Source organism: Protopterus annectens, chromosome 4.part1 (assembly GCF_019279795.1).
Source record: "Protopterus annectens isolate FY-2018-M chromosome 4.part1, PAN1.0, whole genome shotgun sequence".
NCBI classification, from domain to species: domain Eukaryota; kingdom Metazoa; phylum Chordata; order Ceratodontiformes; family Protopteridae; genus Protopterus; species Protopterus annectens.
In genome coordinates, this window is record NC_056734.1 from 1,016,565,256 (window position 1) to 1,016,583,321 (window position 18,066).

The following is an 18,066-nucleotide window of genomic DNA, read 5'->3' on the forward strand; positions in this document are numbered from 1 at the left end:
CCTTGCACTGCAATAAATCGCAAATTAGCTAATAGTCCCCTTTTTTCCTTATAGACAATGGTACTGTCCAGAAAAGGATAGTCACTTTTTTCAGGAAGAGGTTATAATGATGAAGCTCCCTTCCCTCCTTAGGCAGTTGTTCAAGGGGGTCTTTCCTCCCTTCCCTCTAGGCAGTTAATCAAGGGGTCTTCTTTTGGCAGGCAACCTGCTTGGGGAAAGTTTAATTAAGTCTTCACTGGGAAGAGTTTAATCCATAGAACATACCAGGCAACAAGGCTAGGGTGCAGATCTCTCTGTTTTTCTTACAAGACAGAAAATTTGTAGGCCTTTAAAGTTTGGTAGAATGTCATGGAGGTTGTACCTGTTCATTCACACAGTTAATTTCTTAACTTGGAACATCAGAGAATTTGATATAAACATTAAAGCTGCAGGTGCTGTCTTAAATCTTTGAAGAGACAAGCCCACAGGAAACAAAAATTAAACATGCCTCACTACCAATGGCATTCAGAAGATGGAAGTGATGACATTACGTGTCATGTGATACTGAAGCATCTAGGGAGAAGACCGTTTTGGTACATGACATTTTCAAATGACATATCTCTAATGTGTTAACAGATGATAAGGAAAGATTTATCAGTTCCCAAGTATTTACCTCCTCAGGCTCACTGGTCCTTGATATTTTTAAGGATCAAATAAGTAATAAGAATAAATATGTTGCGTAAGGTATGTATTACTGCAATTGAAATTATGTTAAATTTGGAATGTGTCTTTTACAGTGTACCCTAATGATAGCGTCAATGATGGTCCCATGGATTGTGAGCAAACACTAGCATGTGAGCTTAATACTGAGTTGTTCCAGTGAAGTGATCTACTGGATACAGGGGGGATAGCTTGATATTTACTGAACAGTGCTTCCGGACATAGACCCTGACTGCAATGTTCTACATTGTGATGTGGAAGTCTGATGACACCTATCTGCCATCATTTTAGGGGAATCCACATGAGTACCTGCAGCACTTTCTTAGAAACATGTGGTTTCTGGCATATTTGGCCATCACTCATGCGGACACTCTCTCATCCATGTCCAGCAGTGTCTCCGGTGTGTGCCTGCTAAGTCCTTACTAGTGTAAAGATTGACATTTATATGGATAATGTCTGTATAGGCATGCTATTCATGAGAATCATCATAATATTGTCCCTTCCCCCACCATTCCCATGTTCTGATGAATTTTCTTAAGTATACCATGTAGTACTCTAACCATCTCTTCCCAAATCCCAGTGGCAGTAGTCTGGTCCTAAGTTTTGTTATGGCACATCTTCTGGTGCGTAGCTAAGGCCTTAAGTATCTGTGGTGTTAAATGTGAAAGTGTCTTCTCCTGGCACTCCTTGGTACAGGCATGACAATGGGTAATGAAACATTGGTCATAATTCTGTCTTTCCCTAGAGGTTCAGCTGATTCACATAAAAGAGCTGTTGAGCTATATGGTGCTTCACTTCTTCTGGTAATGTCATTTCCTCATTATGCAGAGTGTGTGAAACTGTATCAGTGACTACTGAGTTATAAACCTATCTGGGGCCTGGGACCTTGCCAGTACACTTTGCAACTGTATATCACTGTCCTGAGCTGTGTTCTGAGTATGACAGTAATGGTGTCATCATCAACAGACATTCTGCTATAAACATCAGCCCGCTGTGCTACACCACTGCATGTTATTGTCTCTGCTGCACCTGTTGGAAAATGCATAAATACTTGATTAATGTGTCCTGTGACAGACTTTAGATATGAAAGACATTTATAAAGTCCACATTCACCATGTGCTGTGTGCTGAAGTGGTGCTACAGCAGATGTTGGTGGGGCACCTGATGAGGAAACTTTTCACAATTATATGTACACATTTACCATACTAAGGTACACGCTCCTGAAACTTCCAGAAAAAAGACATTCTGCCTTACCTGGATGTGGTTCATAGATTAGTACTAAGCTAACTGTCCTTGCGAGCCATTTTAAGCCTAGCCAATTATCCCTTGTGAGACTCAAACCCTGCACCTTGTGTTTGCAAGGCAAGCACCTTAACCATTAGGCCACCCTCGCAACAGGGTTTACCAAAGTACAGCTCTCCACTCCACTTTGAATGAATCCAGTACCTTCCTTTTCCATGTCATAGTCCTCCCCTCATAAAATCTGCAGATACTCATCAGACGCTAAACTTTGGACAGGGGAAGCCCCACTACTCACCCTTGTATATGCAATTGCATTCTGTCTAGGCTTACTCCTTACGTGGGACACCATATCTTTAGCTGTCTTTCTGGACTGTGTCAAGCTATAGTTCCTTGCACCTACAGCATTTATATTAACAATGGCTTGATTCCACACCATAACTTGCTCTGTTTTGGATCTGCCTGTTCCAAAAAATTGTTTTCCATATATCCTAAGTGCAGTCATGAGGAATATGGTTCCTGTCACTAGTAAAATGATCTCTCCTATCCCTTGTTCCCTGATGCTGTAACACATTTTCCTATAAATATAAATTTTGCATTTATTAGTATACCCCAGCATTGTTGAGTTAAATCAGTTCTGTTGAATGCATTAACTCTTTCTTTCAGTTTTGTGGTACTTTTTTATGTTTACATTTTTGGTGGGTTAACAAGATTTTTCACCTAGTTCACATGCAAGAATGAGTAAAATACAATGGAGGCTTGTGAATGTCTGTGTTGGAAAGTTGGCAAGTACTTCACTGATAGTTAACTCTCTAAAATGCAATTAGTCTATTTGCACTTTGGTCCTGAGCTCTGTACTAAGAAGACAGAAAACATAATTAAAGAGGATGTGGCTCACATTCCAGTAATATGAATTTCCTACCTACCTCTTCATTCTGACTTGAACCTCACAGTATTCTTTGTCAGAGTGTAGGATAGGGCCCCAAACTGGTGTGAATGGGAGACTATGCAGCTCCAGGCCCATCATACCAACTGTATTTGCAACAGGTATGCAATAGTCCTTTAAAAAAATGACACCAGAACACAGCTGTTGTCTCAACTGGCATCTCCTGTACTGGTGAGCAATACAGGCATTAGTACAATGCAGGACACCTGCCTGAACTGTTCAGTGGGTCCCAGAAGTTCAGAAAATGAGGCTAGACTTCCATAGTAAGTATGACATTCCCACTTCTACTGCAATAGTTGTGCTTATAAATTTGTTGGAGCTTATTAAAAAATTTTGCATTACATGCACAGGAAATATTAGGTGAAAGCAATTTAATTTTGTAACACCTTATGTTATCACCGTGACTACTGCAAAAATTACCATGGGTTTCTCTAACCTAAGTATAATGGTAACTTGTGAAATGTACTGATGCCTTAATTTACTGCATTTCTGTGCTGCGGTACTTGTAGTGAAATGTGAGGAAGTACTGTGGGTATTGACTGCTGGCACATCATCCTCTTCATAGCTGAACTCATCTGAAGAAATTTTCAGTCAAAACTGTGTATGTATATGTATATATATATATATATATATATATATATATATATATATATATATATATATATATATATACATACACTGATTTAAAAGTGATTTCCAACATTACCAATGCCTTTTCCAGACAGGTAACATAATACTGATAATGCATTGGGAATTTCTAGAACATTTAAAAAAAAAAGAGAGTACAGTCATTGGCACTACATACAAGTGTGGGGTAGGAGCTGAGAGAAGAATTGCACTACTTACTGGTCAGACTTTTGTTGGAATTCCACCTTTGAAGTTTGTTACTTTGATCAATTACATATTTCAGCAGGTATATTGATGAAATAATCAATGAAATAACATGTACATTTCACTAAAGTAACTTGAAAATATTACTAGTGCATAGTAATTATTAGAAACAATTCAGTTCTGATTAATCATAATACACCAAACGTCTTTTGAGCCACAGCAACACGTGCTGGATTCTGGCCTTCCTGAAACTGACAATTTCCTAAGTTGCCAAGGCTTCAGAAGTTTTCTCCAATAAGTGGTGTAGAGGGATAAAGTCCAACTATGACCCAGACAGCACAGGTTCAATTATCGACTTGGGTGTCTGAAGTGCTAGCAGGGAGGGATGGGTGTGCCCATCAGGGGGGTATTCAACTAGGTGTCTCCTGTGGGGAGGTATAGTACATAGAGAGATGTAGTCCTTGGACATAATGGACAAATGAAGAGAGGGGGGATAAGGTAAGTTCATTACAACACCCCAGGGCATCAAGGATGTGTTTTGTCCTGTGACACTCTAATGAACCTTTGTCAGCTCCAAACCTGGTGGAGCAAGTCCAGGAGAAATTATGAGAGGTAGGAAAACTGACGTTGGACAAGGCCACTGGGATGAGCTGATGGCTGGCCGAATGGGGGCAGTAGATCCTTTATGTCTGAAACAGTTTTGTGGCATAGATGGATAAAGCCCTAACTACATTATAGGTGACCTAGGTTTGAATAATGACTCAGGCAGGTGAGGATGGCAGTGAGTGGCCATTGCTTGTTGGCCCATCCTGAGGGAGGTAGGTGGCACTAGCTCGATGTTCATCCCCAATGGAACTCAAACCTAGAAAGCCTGCACTGCCATGTGCAAGTTGTAGACTAAGAATTCAGCATGCAAAGGCATGCTTCCCCAGAGAGGGCAACTTTAATGGAGCTTAGAAGAGCCAGCATGGGGAGGGGGCTGCTCTTACAGGAAGATAGTAGGCTGCCCCACAGAACAAGCAAGCTGGCCCACTCTCTACCACCCATCTTTAACTGCTGAGAGTACTAACTAATGGGAGACTCCTGGGCAAGAGTGAATGGGCTGCTAGAGTCTCGCCTTACCTGGGGAATCCTGGATCCTGCTGTCATGGAACAAATGGAGTGACTGCATCCAGGTAGGGGAGTTATCATGCTCACTGTTGCTGGGGTAGGAGGAATAAAAAAAATGTCAGGATCATTTAGACTTTATTATTACTTGATACTCTAAATAACAGACTGCTGGAGAGTGAGATTTTGTATGTCATACATGTATTTAATATGCTAATCTGAAATTCATTACATTTCTTTTGTGCATATATTCCTTTAACTTTTACCATGATGACACTGAAGTCTGCAGTAACTTATAGGAAACCTGCTTAAGGCAAAAATATTTCAGTTTTACAGTCAACTTCAGAAGTTACAAAATGAACACTATAATTTACCTTTGCAAACATCACTTTTTGTGCACCAATGAGTAAAGCTGTTGTATATGATTAACAAAGCAGAATGTGACATGCTGTAAGACATATTTGTCCATTTTCACTTTAATGTTAGTTGCTTGGAGACCTTCTTATCAGGTTTAAAACAAATATGGGCTTTCATTTTGTCTTGCTGTTTAAGATGATGTTCTGCTGCCTGTGTGAGTTGAATCTATTAGTTCTTATTCCTGGATAGCCAGATCAGGAGAAGGCTGTGAATCTGGTTTCCATATGTTACTTGGACAGTTCAGTGAAACTGGCTCATCAGGAAAGTCTGGGAAGTTTTCAGTGGGTAAAGGCAGGAGAATTTCTTCTAGATTTGGTGGTAGGGTTGGAAGTAGACCAGTTGATTGCTGTGTGACTTCAGATGGAAGATCTTTTATTGTGTCATGAGTTGGTTCAGGGACTATGTCATGGACTGCAGACTCAGGCACTGAAGGTTTTAGCACTGGTGGTGGTACAGCTACACTAGGGGTTGGTTTAGATGTTACCAGACCAGGGGAGGGTTTAGGTTTCACAACAGGAGGATATGGTGGGCGCTGCCCATGTTCTGCTATATGTTTCTCTTTGGATGACTCTTGTTTGGGATGCTTGTGTCCATGGGGCTTCTGTTCATGTTTGTCCTTTGGTTTGTCTCTGCCATGGCCATTCCTGTGTCCTTCTTCATGACCATGACCATGTCCATAGTTGTGACCTTGACCTTTACCTCGACCATGGCCTTGACCAGGGCTGTGGCCTACACCATGACCATACCCAAAACTAAGACCAAGACCTCTGTCGTGTTCTTTAATTGCTGTCTGCGAATGTTTTTCATCTGATTCTTCAAATTCTCTACCATTTAGGACTGAAAATGGAGTCAAGCCTGAAATATATCTGCCAGTCTGAAATAAAAAAAATTGAAAGACAACAGTTTTATAAAACTGATTGTAATCATTCTGAAAACACAACATTTTGTATAATAAAATAATTTATAGGGGAAAAATGAACACAAGAAAATTAAGCGATCTCTTTTGTTTTGTTCTTAGTGGTTATTTTTCCTGTCAATTTAGGTATTCTTTCTTTTTGATTTCTGCTGTAGAATGCTGTTTTCTTGTTATAACACATATAATTTAATTAGGAAATTATGCAAACTGAAAATCCAGACAAGATTTAATTCCTGGAAAATATCAAAGAACTTTGAGAGATACTGAGAAGTAGCTTTAACCATAGCAAGTATTTCCTGATAGTGAGTGCACAGGATAGTATTAGATAAAATAAATTATAGACAACTATCACAGCCATGTAAAATATGAATCATTGTCAAGGAAAACAAGAGTTAATTTATTAATTTCTTTTCAGCAAAGATTTGAGGAAGTATAATGCCAAGTCTTGGAATGGTGCAGCTAGAAACCGTACTCGCTGCTGAAGGCAAGGTCTGGAGTATAGGTGGAATATTATATTTGTTCCTAAGCAATGGACCTTATTATGTTTTGCTGTTTTGGTTACCTTTAGCTCTGAAGTTTCTTTATAATCATGTTCTCTGTGAAAGAAGTGGATCAATCTCATTTTCTTGTTAACTGATTGGATGTGCTGTATATTGGCGTCTCATTTTATTTGATCATTACCCATTTTTTTTCCCTTAAGGTTCACTATGCCTCCTGTTGTCTTTTTTGCTGTCTTATATGGCTGCAAAAAGTACTATCCACTTTCTTGACTGAACTGATGATCTTTTCCTCTGTTTGGGTATTTGCTGTTTTGGCTGATATTGCCTTAATTGATGCTGTAGTTGTCTTCCTCTATCTGCATGCATTTCCTTATATTTCCTAAATGCTATATATTTCCATGCATATAAATAGCCACCTTACCAGAGAATCACAAGGAAAATTGTTCTTTCTTTTCAGTTCGCATATTGTTTCACAATTGTATGTGTCCTTTGTGATGGCAGCTTTTTATATATCCTTATTGTTCATCCACACAGCATTCCATTATGTTTGATACAGCTCTTCTTAAGGCACAAACCCATTTTGCATGTCTACTCTCCTGATCTCTAGAACTATACCATGGTGACAGCCACTTATGAATATTCAAAAAAACTCTTCAACACCAGTCCTGTCCATATAAGAAAGATACATCGGCACAGAAAGAATGGAAGGGACACAATTGATTGAATGGGAAATAATAGTACCAAAACTGTTTAAGCAATGACCCCAGTGACTGCCAAAACAAATTAAATGTAGTAAAATCACTGTGTTGCAGCCAGGACTCATCACAACTCTCCACAAATAACAACTGTTCTATTAACACATAAAAGAATTCATTAAGTGCTTTCATCCCCTCAAAACGGGGACTTCATCAGAATACATTCCTTCTGTAAAATCCTATATATATAGCCCAATGTATTAGTGACATCATCACCACATAAATACATTTAAAGACACCATCACCATATAGAAAAAATGTATACTTTGAAAACAATTAAAACATGTTTAAAACATTTAAAATAATCTCCAGTGCTTTATAAAAATTCTAACATAACCTTTTGTCCCTATCTCTCTTAATTAGTAGGGGTTTTACAGAAATAACTTAATTTAACCCAAAACCCTGACCTGCCTGCAGCTTGATTTGCCACTTTACTTCTTTTTCTTCAATTAAATTTCTATAATCCCCCCCCCCAGGGTTAAGTAAAACTTTCTCTAAAATACCAAATGGAACCTCTGAAAATTCTTACAAACTAAAGAATGCCTATACAATGCATTATTATTATTTCTTGTGGATTTCTGTTATGTGTGTTCATATATCCTATTTCTTAATTGCCTTTCATTTTTCCAACATAATATGCTGGACACCCTTTGCATAATGTGAGGTAAATGACACCACAAGTTTGACACTTACCCTTGACAAATTCTACTTTTGATTTCAAGGTATTTTCCAAAACAACCATTTTATTGTCTACTATATCACAGCATTGTGAACAGGACCCACATTTCATAGTACCATCTAGCTTATTAGCTTGTGAATTCTTTACTTGTTCAAAACTTTCTTTTAATATTTGCCCCAGTTTTATATACATAGATAGGTCTCTTTCCTACCACCCCTCTCAAATCTGGGTTCCCCCTAAGCTTAGCTCTCAACCTTCCATCTCCAAAATGAGGAACACTTGCCCTCATAATGTGGAACAAATGGGCAAAATGTGGAACACATACCAATGGTTTACTAAGAACTTCACCTAGTAAGGCTATAGGATGGTTAAAATATGCTGGTTTTACTTGTAGAGAAGATCTTTTAATGAATTAATATGATTCATTTCTATTTACCATGATTTTCACTTAAAAAAATTCCTAACACTGAATGTGTGACAGAGTCTTTCAGTGTGGAACATTGAGGAACTTTGAGGAACATGAACTTTTTAAGACCCCAAATGAGGTGCGTTCCTCGTAATTAGGTACACTTGAGAGGTATGCCCCTAAGAATGGCCCAGGTTTTTTCTATGATATCATTCACCTTACCTACCTTTCCCCTGTAGGGGAGAATCATAGCCCTTTCAAAATAATTTTTTTGTCCTTGAATTAAGTCTCTCCCCATACTGAAGTTTCTTAACAGGGGGTTGAATCTTTTACCCCATTCCATTCTAACATAATTAACATTCTCCTGAACCATCTCCTGTGGGTACCCTCTTTCATAAAACATTTCAGCAACTTTCTATAGTTCATACTCTAAGTCACTAGCCAAGGATGTCATTCTAGCAACCCGTGCCATCTGACCTTTCACTATACTGGCCTTTTGGTGTGGGGGAAGACTACTCGAATATTCAAGATAAGAGTTGCTGAATGTGGGTTTTCTATATATTTTAGATGTAAAGCCACATGGGCATGATAAGAGGCTAAAAGGGCATAATGAGTACAATAAAAGGGTGAAATAAGATTAAAAAGCAAGGCAACTGCATGTTTTTTTTAGAAGAAGAGTGTGTTTTGGGCATAAACTACTATTCTGTATGGGCTGAAGCCATTCAAAGCATAACTAGAGTTGTTTGAAGTATCTCAGAGTGTGCAAAGTATTTACTGTGTGCTTTATTACAGTGAAATTATTTCAAACAGTTTACTGTGTGCCAAGTACAGTTACATTGCAAAGTGCAATCAAAATACAGTCATTTAAAATAAGTTTCTTATGCTGTGTACAATTTATTTGCCGAGTGCTGCCATTTCAAAGTGTTTCTTACACTGTACAGAGTTACTTCACAAAGTATAGCTGTTTTGAAAAGTTCTTGTGCTCTGTACAGTTTATTTGCAAAGTGCATTCATTGCGAAGAGTTTCTTACTCTGAGCTTCTTCTGCTGTGTACAGTTTATTCGCAAAGTACAGTCACTGAAGTATTTCTTACACTAAGGAGTGTTTTTTCCAAGTGCAGTGATTTTAAAGTATTCTTGTGCTACGGAGACTTATTTTGCAAAGTGCAGTTATTTCAAAGAGTCTATTGTGCTATTGGACATAATTACGTGTCCGGGCATATAATTCTGGCATATATTTGTGTGTATGTTTGTACATAATTTCAAGCACCTTTACCACTCTGTATTGATATGGCAGAGACATTTCACAGACCTAGTCCACTTGTGTCTGATCATAATATTGCAGAGAATTGGAAAGTATTTGACCAGGAATACGATATTTTCATACAAGCAGCTTTTTCTGACAAAGATGCATGTACGAGGGCTTTCGTTTTGCTTAACTTAGATGGGTCAGAAGGAATTGAGAGAGCATTCATTTGTGTATGCACCAGCAGTATATGCAGGAGGGGGGCACCATATTGTTGTACCAGCTGAATCGGGGGAAGACCCCGAGTGCTTGAAACTCAAATTTAGAGAAATGTGCAACCCCCAGACAAATGTTACATTAGAGAAGCACCTGTGTTATACAAGAGACCAGGTGAAACGTTTGCAGCTTATATTACTGACTTGAGAAATAAGGCCAAAACTTGCAGATTTGGTGAATTGAAAGATGAGTTAATAAAGGACAGGCTTATGTGTGGTGTTAATAGTGCTGCGGTGAGAAAGATTTTGCTTCGTGACAGTGACTTAACACTGAGCAAAGCCATAGAGATTTGTCAAATCCATGAGCTCACAGAAAGGCACACAAGTATGCTTACAAGTGATAAGAGCTTAGTTTCAGCAGCCTCTAGAGAAAGCGTAGACAGCATGTAACATGGCAAGCAGAAGCAGTCCTAAGCACATGGCAGCTGCAACCCCTGTGAGTTTTCCTGGGAGACCCCGTAACTTTCCAGCAAGTTCCAAGACTAGCTCTGCAAAAAGGACATGCTCACACAGTATAAGGGTGAGTCAGCAAAACCCAAGTCAAGTCTTACTGTTAACTCTCACGATTGTGGAGCCAATCATAAGTCTAAACGAGAGAAGTGCTTGACATTTTGTCAGCAATGCCACAAGTGTAAAAAATGGAACCACTTTCAAACGTTTTGTAAATCCAGCAAGCCTCATTCAGTTATTAAGAAAGGTCACTCAAAAAAGCAAGTTGATCATATAGAAAGCTGCAACTCTACTTTCTATGTAGATGGTGTATCAGTGGTCAGTAAAAAGGTTAATGCAGTAGATTTATTGGCAAAGAATGAAGTATTTTGTATGGTCCTGATCAATGGTAAGCCCACAGAGCTCAAAGTAGACACTGGTTCAAAGTGTAATGTTATGTCAGCAGAAACATTTGCTAGAGTGAGAGCTGGTGAGCAACTTAATTTGACCAGTTGTGTGAAGCTTGTTGCTTATGGAGCTGAAGAGATTCAAACCGAAGGCTCAGTACTGCTTTCATGCTATTTTGGGGGGAAACACTTACAGCTTGCAGTTTTATGCAGTCTGAAGACCTGTGCAGTCATTATTAGGTCTCAGAGATAGTTTGAGGATGAAACTGCTTTATTTTACCAAAGAAGTTATTCTTGTAAGTACATGTCCCAATTCCAGCTTCAGTGATGCTATTTTCTCAGAATATGCTGATGTTTCCGATGACAAGTTAGGTAATCTTCCAGTTGTGTACTCCATGAAAGTAGACCCAGCAGTCAGTCCAGTGGTCAGACTAGCAAGGAAAATTCCAATAGCTATGTAGGACAAAGTCAAAGTCCAGTTAGACAAAATGGTGCAGCAAGGTGTGATTTGTCCAGTCACAGAACCAACCCAGTGGGTATCTTCCATGGTAGCTGTTGATAAGAAGAGGTCAGATGAAAACAGAATATGCATTGACCCAAGAGACTTTAACAAGGCATTAGAGACTTCACCATCCTATGCGTGCAGTCGAACAGGTAGCTGCCCTCATGCCAAATGCCACTGTTTTTTCTGTTTTAGATGCAAAGAGTTCATGTTGGCAAGTAATGCTTGACAGCAAGTCTTCACTACTGACTACTTTCAGTACCCCATTTGGTAGATACAGATTCCTCAGGATGCCTTTTGGAATAAATTCTGCCAGTGAAGTCTTTCAGTGTTATCCATGTGCTATAATAGTTGATTTATTGGTTGGAGGCAATGGTGAAGCAGACCATGACAGAAACCACAGGAAAGTTCTGGACAGAGCACGTGAAGTGAACTTAAAAATCAGTCCTCTGAAATGTAAATTCAGATTACCAGAAGTCACTTCTGTAGGTCATTTTTTAAAAGTACTGGCTTAAAACCAGATCTTTCCAAGCAAGCAACCATTCTTGAGATGCCAGCCCCAGACAATATCCAAGCCTTACAGTGTTTTCTTGGTATGGTTAACTGTTTGGGCAAATTTATCCCTGACTTTAGTGAGTTATCAGCACTGTTAAGAGAGATGACATGTTGCCTGGTCATGGTTAGAACACCAGAGAGTATTTGATCACGTCAAACAGCAAATTGCTAACCCGCCTACAATGAGATACTATGATGTCCACAAACCAGTAGTTCTTTCCTGCGATGCTTCAAAGTTCAGTCTTGGTGCAGTTATTCTTCAGGAAGGCAGACCTGTTGCCTATGCATGTAGAACTCTTACCCAAAGAGAGATGCAGTATGCTCAAACTGAGAAGGAACTTTTGGCAATTGTGTTTGCATGTTCGAAGTTCCATGATTATATCTATGGCTGTGCTATCCAAATTGAAACTGATCATCAGCCTCTAGTCACTATTTTAAAGAAGCCTATGCATTTAGCTTCAGCAAGACTGCAAAGAATGATGCTTAGATTGCAAAAGTACAATTTCAAAATGGTCTATACAAAAGGCAAGCTTCTTTATCTAGCTAATACCTTATCCAGATCACCCAGAAATACCATGGAACAGCTTGATGCAGAGAGTTTTGACTTTGATGTCATGGAAGTGCATAATTTTTCTGCATGAGATTTGATGAATTAAGAGATAATACAAAGACTGATCCAATTTTGCAAAAGCTCAGCCACTTTATCAATGTTGGATGGCAGTCAAAGCAATCCTGTATACTGCCAGAAGTACAACTTTATTTTCAATACAGAGAGGAGATGCTGATGGAAGATGGTATCATTTTCAAACATCCAAAGGTTATTGTTCTTACTTCTTACAACATAAATATATTCAGATTTTGTATCATGGTCACCCAAGTTCTAAATCTTCCAAAAGAAGGGTGAGGGGACTCGTATTTTGGCCTTCTCTATCCAAGGACATTGATGAAGTGTTTTTTTCTTGTTCAGTATGCAACAGTATTAAACCGCATTTGCAAAAAGAGCCACTTCAGCTAAGCCAAATTCCTGAACTACCTTGGTCAACAGTAGCCACTGACATATTTGAGTGGAACAGCCAGCATTACTTAATGTTGTTAGACTCTTATTCAAACTGGTTTGAGAACGATTTGTTACCTAACCTGCAGTCCACTGTTGTTATTACTAAGATGAAACATCATTTCCCAGTCCATGGTAGTCTACACACATTATCTCTGACAACAGTACCTAGTTTACCAGTTAATTGTTTCAGAAATTTGCAAAAGAGTGGGACTTTATCCATGTTACTAGTAGTCCTGAATGCCTACAGTCAAACGGCCTTTATGAATGTGCAGTACAGAGTGCAAAGCAATTACTATTGAGGTCAAAGTGTGACAATACCGATATCTTCTTGAATTTGCTTAATCTCAGAAATATACCGTGACAACCTACTTGGCTCACCTGCTCAGAGACTTCTATCTAGGCAAACCAGAACAACCTTGCCTATCAGTTCTAGTTTGTTGGTGCTTAATGCTAAGACACACAAAGCAATCAAAGCCCAACTTTTTAAGAAGAGTTCCTTTCAGAAGTCCAGCTATAATAAAACAAGCAGATTTCTTCGTCTGCTGGAAGAAGGAGAGACAATGAGGATGCAAACGGTGAAAGGCTTTGATTGAATTGGTCAAATGAGAGGTATATGTGTGGAGCCGAGATCCTACTTAGTGGAATCTGAGTGTGTAGAATACAGGAGAAACTGCAGGCATCTTCTTCTTGTGTCAGAAATGATATCACAGCATTGTACCTGTGATACAGACTCTAGATCGCAGAGCAACCCTGACAATGTTCATAGCGAGGAACATGTCAGTGTCCATTCCTGTTCCTAATGATGTCCCAGTTGTCCCCAAAGTTGAACAGTTCTTGAAGACAGTCCTTTTTGCTAGATCCAATTCTGACTTTTATGTTACGCAATCAGGTCATATTTCTAGACTTAGTGTAAAGTACACAGCAACCTGGACATGATTGTTTTAAATATGTCTAATTGTGTATGACTGCATGTCAAAGAATTAGTTCTGTATAACTGCATGTCAAAAGATCATTTCTATGTAATTGCAAGTCATGGAATGTTTATGATCTATTTCTCAAAGAGGGAGGATGTAGAACAGAATGTGTGTATGTAACTTTAAGAAGTATTTCCCGATGTAGGCACATGTATATAAATAACTGCTTGTTTGGTTTTATCCTGACTGGCTGAGCAACAGTTGCCCTTTTATGTTCCCTCCACCTCAAAGTTCTGTACCCATGTGCCAATAGACACTGAACTTATTCCATTGCTTTGGGTTTTGTTAAGTCTCTGTTCTTCTCTCCTTACGTGATGTTTTGCTTCCTCCACTGTTGGGGGTATATGAGTCTTCCATCTTTTTGTTGACTTTTTTGCCATTAACATTATCCTGTCTCATTTCTTTCCAAGCTGTCTCCTGTGTTACAATACAGCAGCATGTCATATATTGTTAGTCTGTTGTCACCCTGGATGGCTTCCTTTTTATCTCTCCTACATCACTTTTGAACCTATTTAGGCCTCCACAATCCCAGAATATGTGGTCCCAATCACTGTAAGCCTCACTATTACATCTCCAATATTGTACTGATGCTATTGGAAGTATTCTCCTTACATTAGCTGGGGGTGTAAAATATTTATGGAAGCATTTTCATGCAAATATTCAAAAGTTCTTATCCTTTATTGTAGCTTCTGACATCTCACATATATTTACCCAAAAGGTCCCTTGTGAATCTTTACTTATTATCGTCTCTTCTCCTATGGTTATCTCCCAAACTGCTTTATATAACCTGGTGTTCACCCCTTTTTCTATTTTTGTTCTCTTCTTGTTTCTATCTCTCAGTTTATCAGGTCTGACCATTCATTTTTATCTATCCTCATTCATGTCATATCATTCAGGACATTTCTTAGATTTCTGTAGTGTCTGCAATATCCCCCTTTTAATGTGAAATGTTTTTTGGTCTCTTCCCAAGTCATGACTCTGTCCCTCCAATATTTTTTAAGATTTTTTTAAATTGATTTAATATAGCATGCACACAAAAGGAAGAAATTCAACATCACATACTGTAATACAATGTTAGGAATACATTGAATTATGAAAGTAATCTTATACAATGAACACATTAAGAGTCTTGGTATTTCAATAGCAACATTTCAAAGCTATCCCAACTTCTAAATGTCTTAGTATGGTTTATAGATCTTGTTATCACTTCTTTTTCAGTTTTACATAGTACTGCTGTTAAATTTAAAAATTCTTTGAATGTAGGAACTGAATTTGATTTCCAGTTTTTTGTAATAAACTTTTCTAGCATTTGTCAAGAGTCACCAAAATAGTTTTTCTTGTTTGGCTTTTACATATAAAGGAAGTGGAACATTCATTAGTATTGTTGATCTAGTTAAAGAACAGTTATAAGACCATAACCCCTTAAAAACATACTTATCTCTTCCCAATATGTATTTGATTTTTCACAATTAATAAATGTGTGCCAGCTTTTACATCTTTACTACATCTCCAACAGACTGAAGAAGTAATTTTACTAAACTTAGAGATTTTATAAGGAAGGAAGGAGATTGGAGACTATAAAGTGGTGGCAGGGGAAAGTGTAATTAGGCAGCATAGAATTGTGGTCTGTAGGATGATGTTAGTGATCAAGAAGAGGCGGACAGGTGTGAGAGCAGTGCCAAGGATCAAATGGTGGAAGTTGTAAAAGGATGATTGTCAGGTGGAGTTCAGGGAAGTGTTAAAACAGGCACTGAGGGGGCAGTGAAGAGTTACAGAATAACTGGGTAACTACAGCAGAGATGGTAAGGGAGACGGTTAGAAGGGTGCTTGGTGGTGTGACATCTGGACAGAGGAAGGAGGACAAGGAGACTTGGTGGTGGAATGAGGAAGTACAGGAGAGTATACGGAGGAAGAGGCTGGTGAAGAAGAAGTGGGATTGTCAGAGAAATGAAGAAAGTAGACAGGAGTATACAGAGATGAGGAGCATGGCAAAGAGAGAGGTGGTGGAGGCTAAGGATAAGGCATATGGAGAGTTGTATGAAAGGTTGGACACTAAAGAGGGAGAAAAGGACCTGTACTGATTGGCTAGACAGAGGGAAAGAGGTGGGAAAGATGTGCAGCAGGTAAAGGTGATAAAGGATAGTGAGGGAAGCGTACTCACAAGCGAGGAGAGTGTGTTGAGCAGATGGAAAGAGTACTTTGAGGGGCTGATGAATGAAGAGAATGAGAGAGAGAGAAGGTTGGATGATGTGGGGATAGTGAATCAGGAAGTGAAATAGATTAGCAAGGAGGAAGTATGGACAGCTATGAAGAGGATGAAGAATGGAAAGGCTGTTGGTCCAGATGACATACCAGTGGAAGCATGGAGGTGCTTAGGAGCAATGGCAGTGGAGTTTTTAACCAGATTGTTTAATGAAATCTTGGAAAGTCAGAGGATGCCTGAGGAATGGAGAAAAAGTATTTTGGTACCTATTTTTAAGAATAAGGGTGATGTGCAGAGTTGTAGTAACTACAGAGGGATAAAACTGATCAGTTACAGCTTGACGTTATGGGAAAAAGTATTGGAAGCTAGGTTAAGAAGGGAGGTGATGATTAGTGATCAGCAATATAGTTTCATGCCAGGAAAGAGCACTACAGATGTGATGTTTGCTCTGAGAGTGTTGATGGAGAAATGTAGAGAAGGTCAGAAGGAGGTGCATTGTGTCTTTGTGGACTTAGAGAAAGCATATGATAGGGGCCTAGATAGGAGTTGTGGTATTGTTTGAGGAAGTCAGGAGTGGCAGAGAAGTATGTAAGAGTGGTACAGGATATATATGAGGGTAGTGTGACCAGTGGTGAAGCCTTCAGTGGGAGTGACAGATCCATTTAAGGTGGAGGTTGGATTACATCAAGGATCAGCTCTGAGCCCTTTCTTATTTGCAGTGGTGATGGACAGGTTGACAGATGAGATCAGACAGGAGGCCCCATGGACTATGATGTTTGCAGATGACATTGTGGTCTGTAGTGAGAGTAGGGACCAGGTTAAGGAGACCCTGGAGAGGTGGAGATATGCTCTAGAGAGGAGAGGAATGAAGGTCAGCAGGACTAAGACAGAATATGTGTGTGTGAATGAGAGGAAGGATAGAGGAATGGTGAGGATGCAGGGAGTAAAGTTGGCAAAGGTGGATGAGTTTAAGTACTTGGAATCAACAGTTCAGAGTAATGGTGAGCATGGAAGAGATGTGAAGAAGAGAGTACAGGCTGGGTAGAATGGGTGGAGAAGAGTGTCAGGAGTGATTTGTGACAGACTGGTACCAGTGAGAGTGAAAGGGAAGGTCTGAAAGAGGGTAGTGAGACCAGCTATGTTGTATGGGTTGGAGATGGTGGCATTGACAAAAAGGCAGGAGTCAGAGCTGGAAGTGGCAGAGTTAAAGATGTTAAGATTTGCAATGGGTGTGACAAGGATGGAGAGGATTAGGAATCAGTATATTAGAGGTTCAGCTCAGGTTGGACGGTTTGGAGATGGTCAGAGAAGCGAGATTGCGTTGGTTTGGACATGTGCTGAGGAGGGATGATGGGTATATTGGGAAAAGGATGCTAAGGATGAAGCTGCCAGGTAAGAGGAAAAGAGGAAGGCCTAAGATAAAGTTTATGGACATGGTGGGAGAGGACATGCAGGTAGTTGGTGTGACAGAGCAATATACAGAGGACAGGAAGAAATGGAAACATGATCCACTGTGGTGACCCCTAATGGGAACAGCCGAAAGGGAAGAAGAGATTTTATAAGGAGTAACAAGCATTCTATGTATATATTCCACATAAAAAACTTTCCAATATAAACCTAAAGATGACTAACTGATTTAAGTAAAAAAGTTTTATTCTTAATGTCTGTTGAGTCACTCAGTCTACTACTATATAAAAAGTTCCAGAATTTTGCATCAAAATATTATTATTATTATTATTATTATTATTATTATTATTATTATTATTATTAATTAGCTTATATAACTTGGACAAGCTTCCTTTGCAGATCAGTTTACTCTTGATGCTAGCATTCATATATTCATATAATGGAGGAATAGTGTTCTGTTACTCTTCACTCATATCTACAAATTCATTTAATTTCTTACTGATGGATAATATTAACT

General features: G+C 39.0%; 1 protein-coding gene across 1 annotated transcript in view; it reads right to left on the reverse strand.

Annotated features, from left to right (window-relative positions):
* Nucleotides 1-5,006: 5,006 nt before the first annotated feature.
* The window catches only part of KNG1 (kininogen 1), a 563,217-nt gene continuing 550,157 nt past the window's right edge, over nt 5,007-18,066 (reverse strand). Inside the window, exon 7 of the mRNA XM_044070731.1 lies at nt 5,007-6,113. Within this exon, the coding sequence (XP_043926666.1) occupies nt 5,415-6,113 (699 nt within the window). The 3' untranslated portion in view covers nt 5,007-5,414. The remainder of the gene's footprint in view (nt 6,114-18,066) is intronic.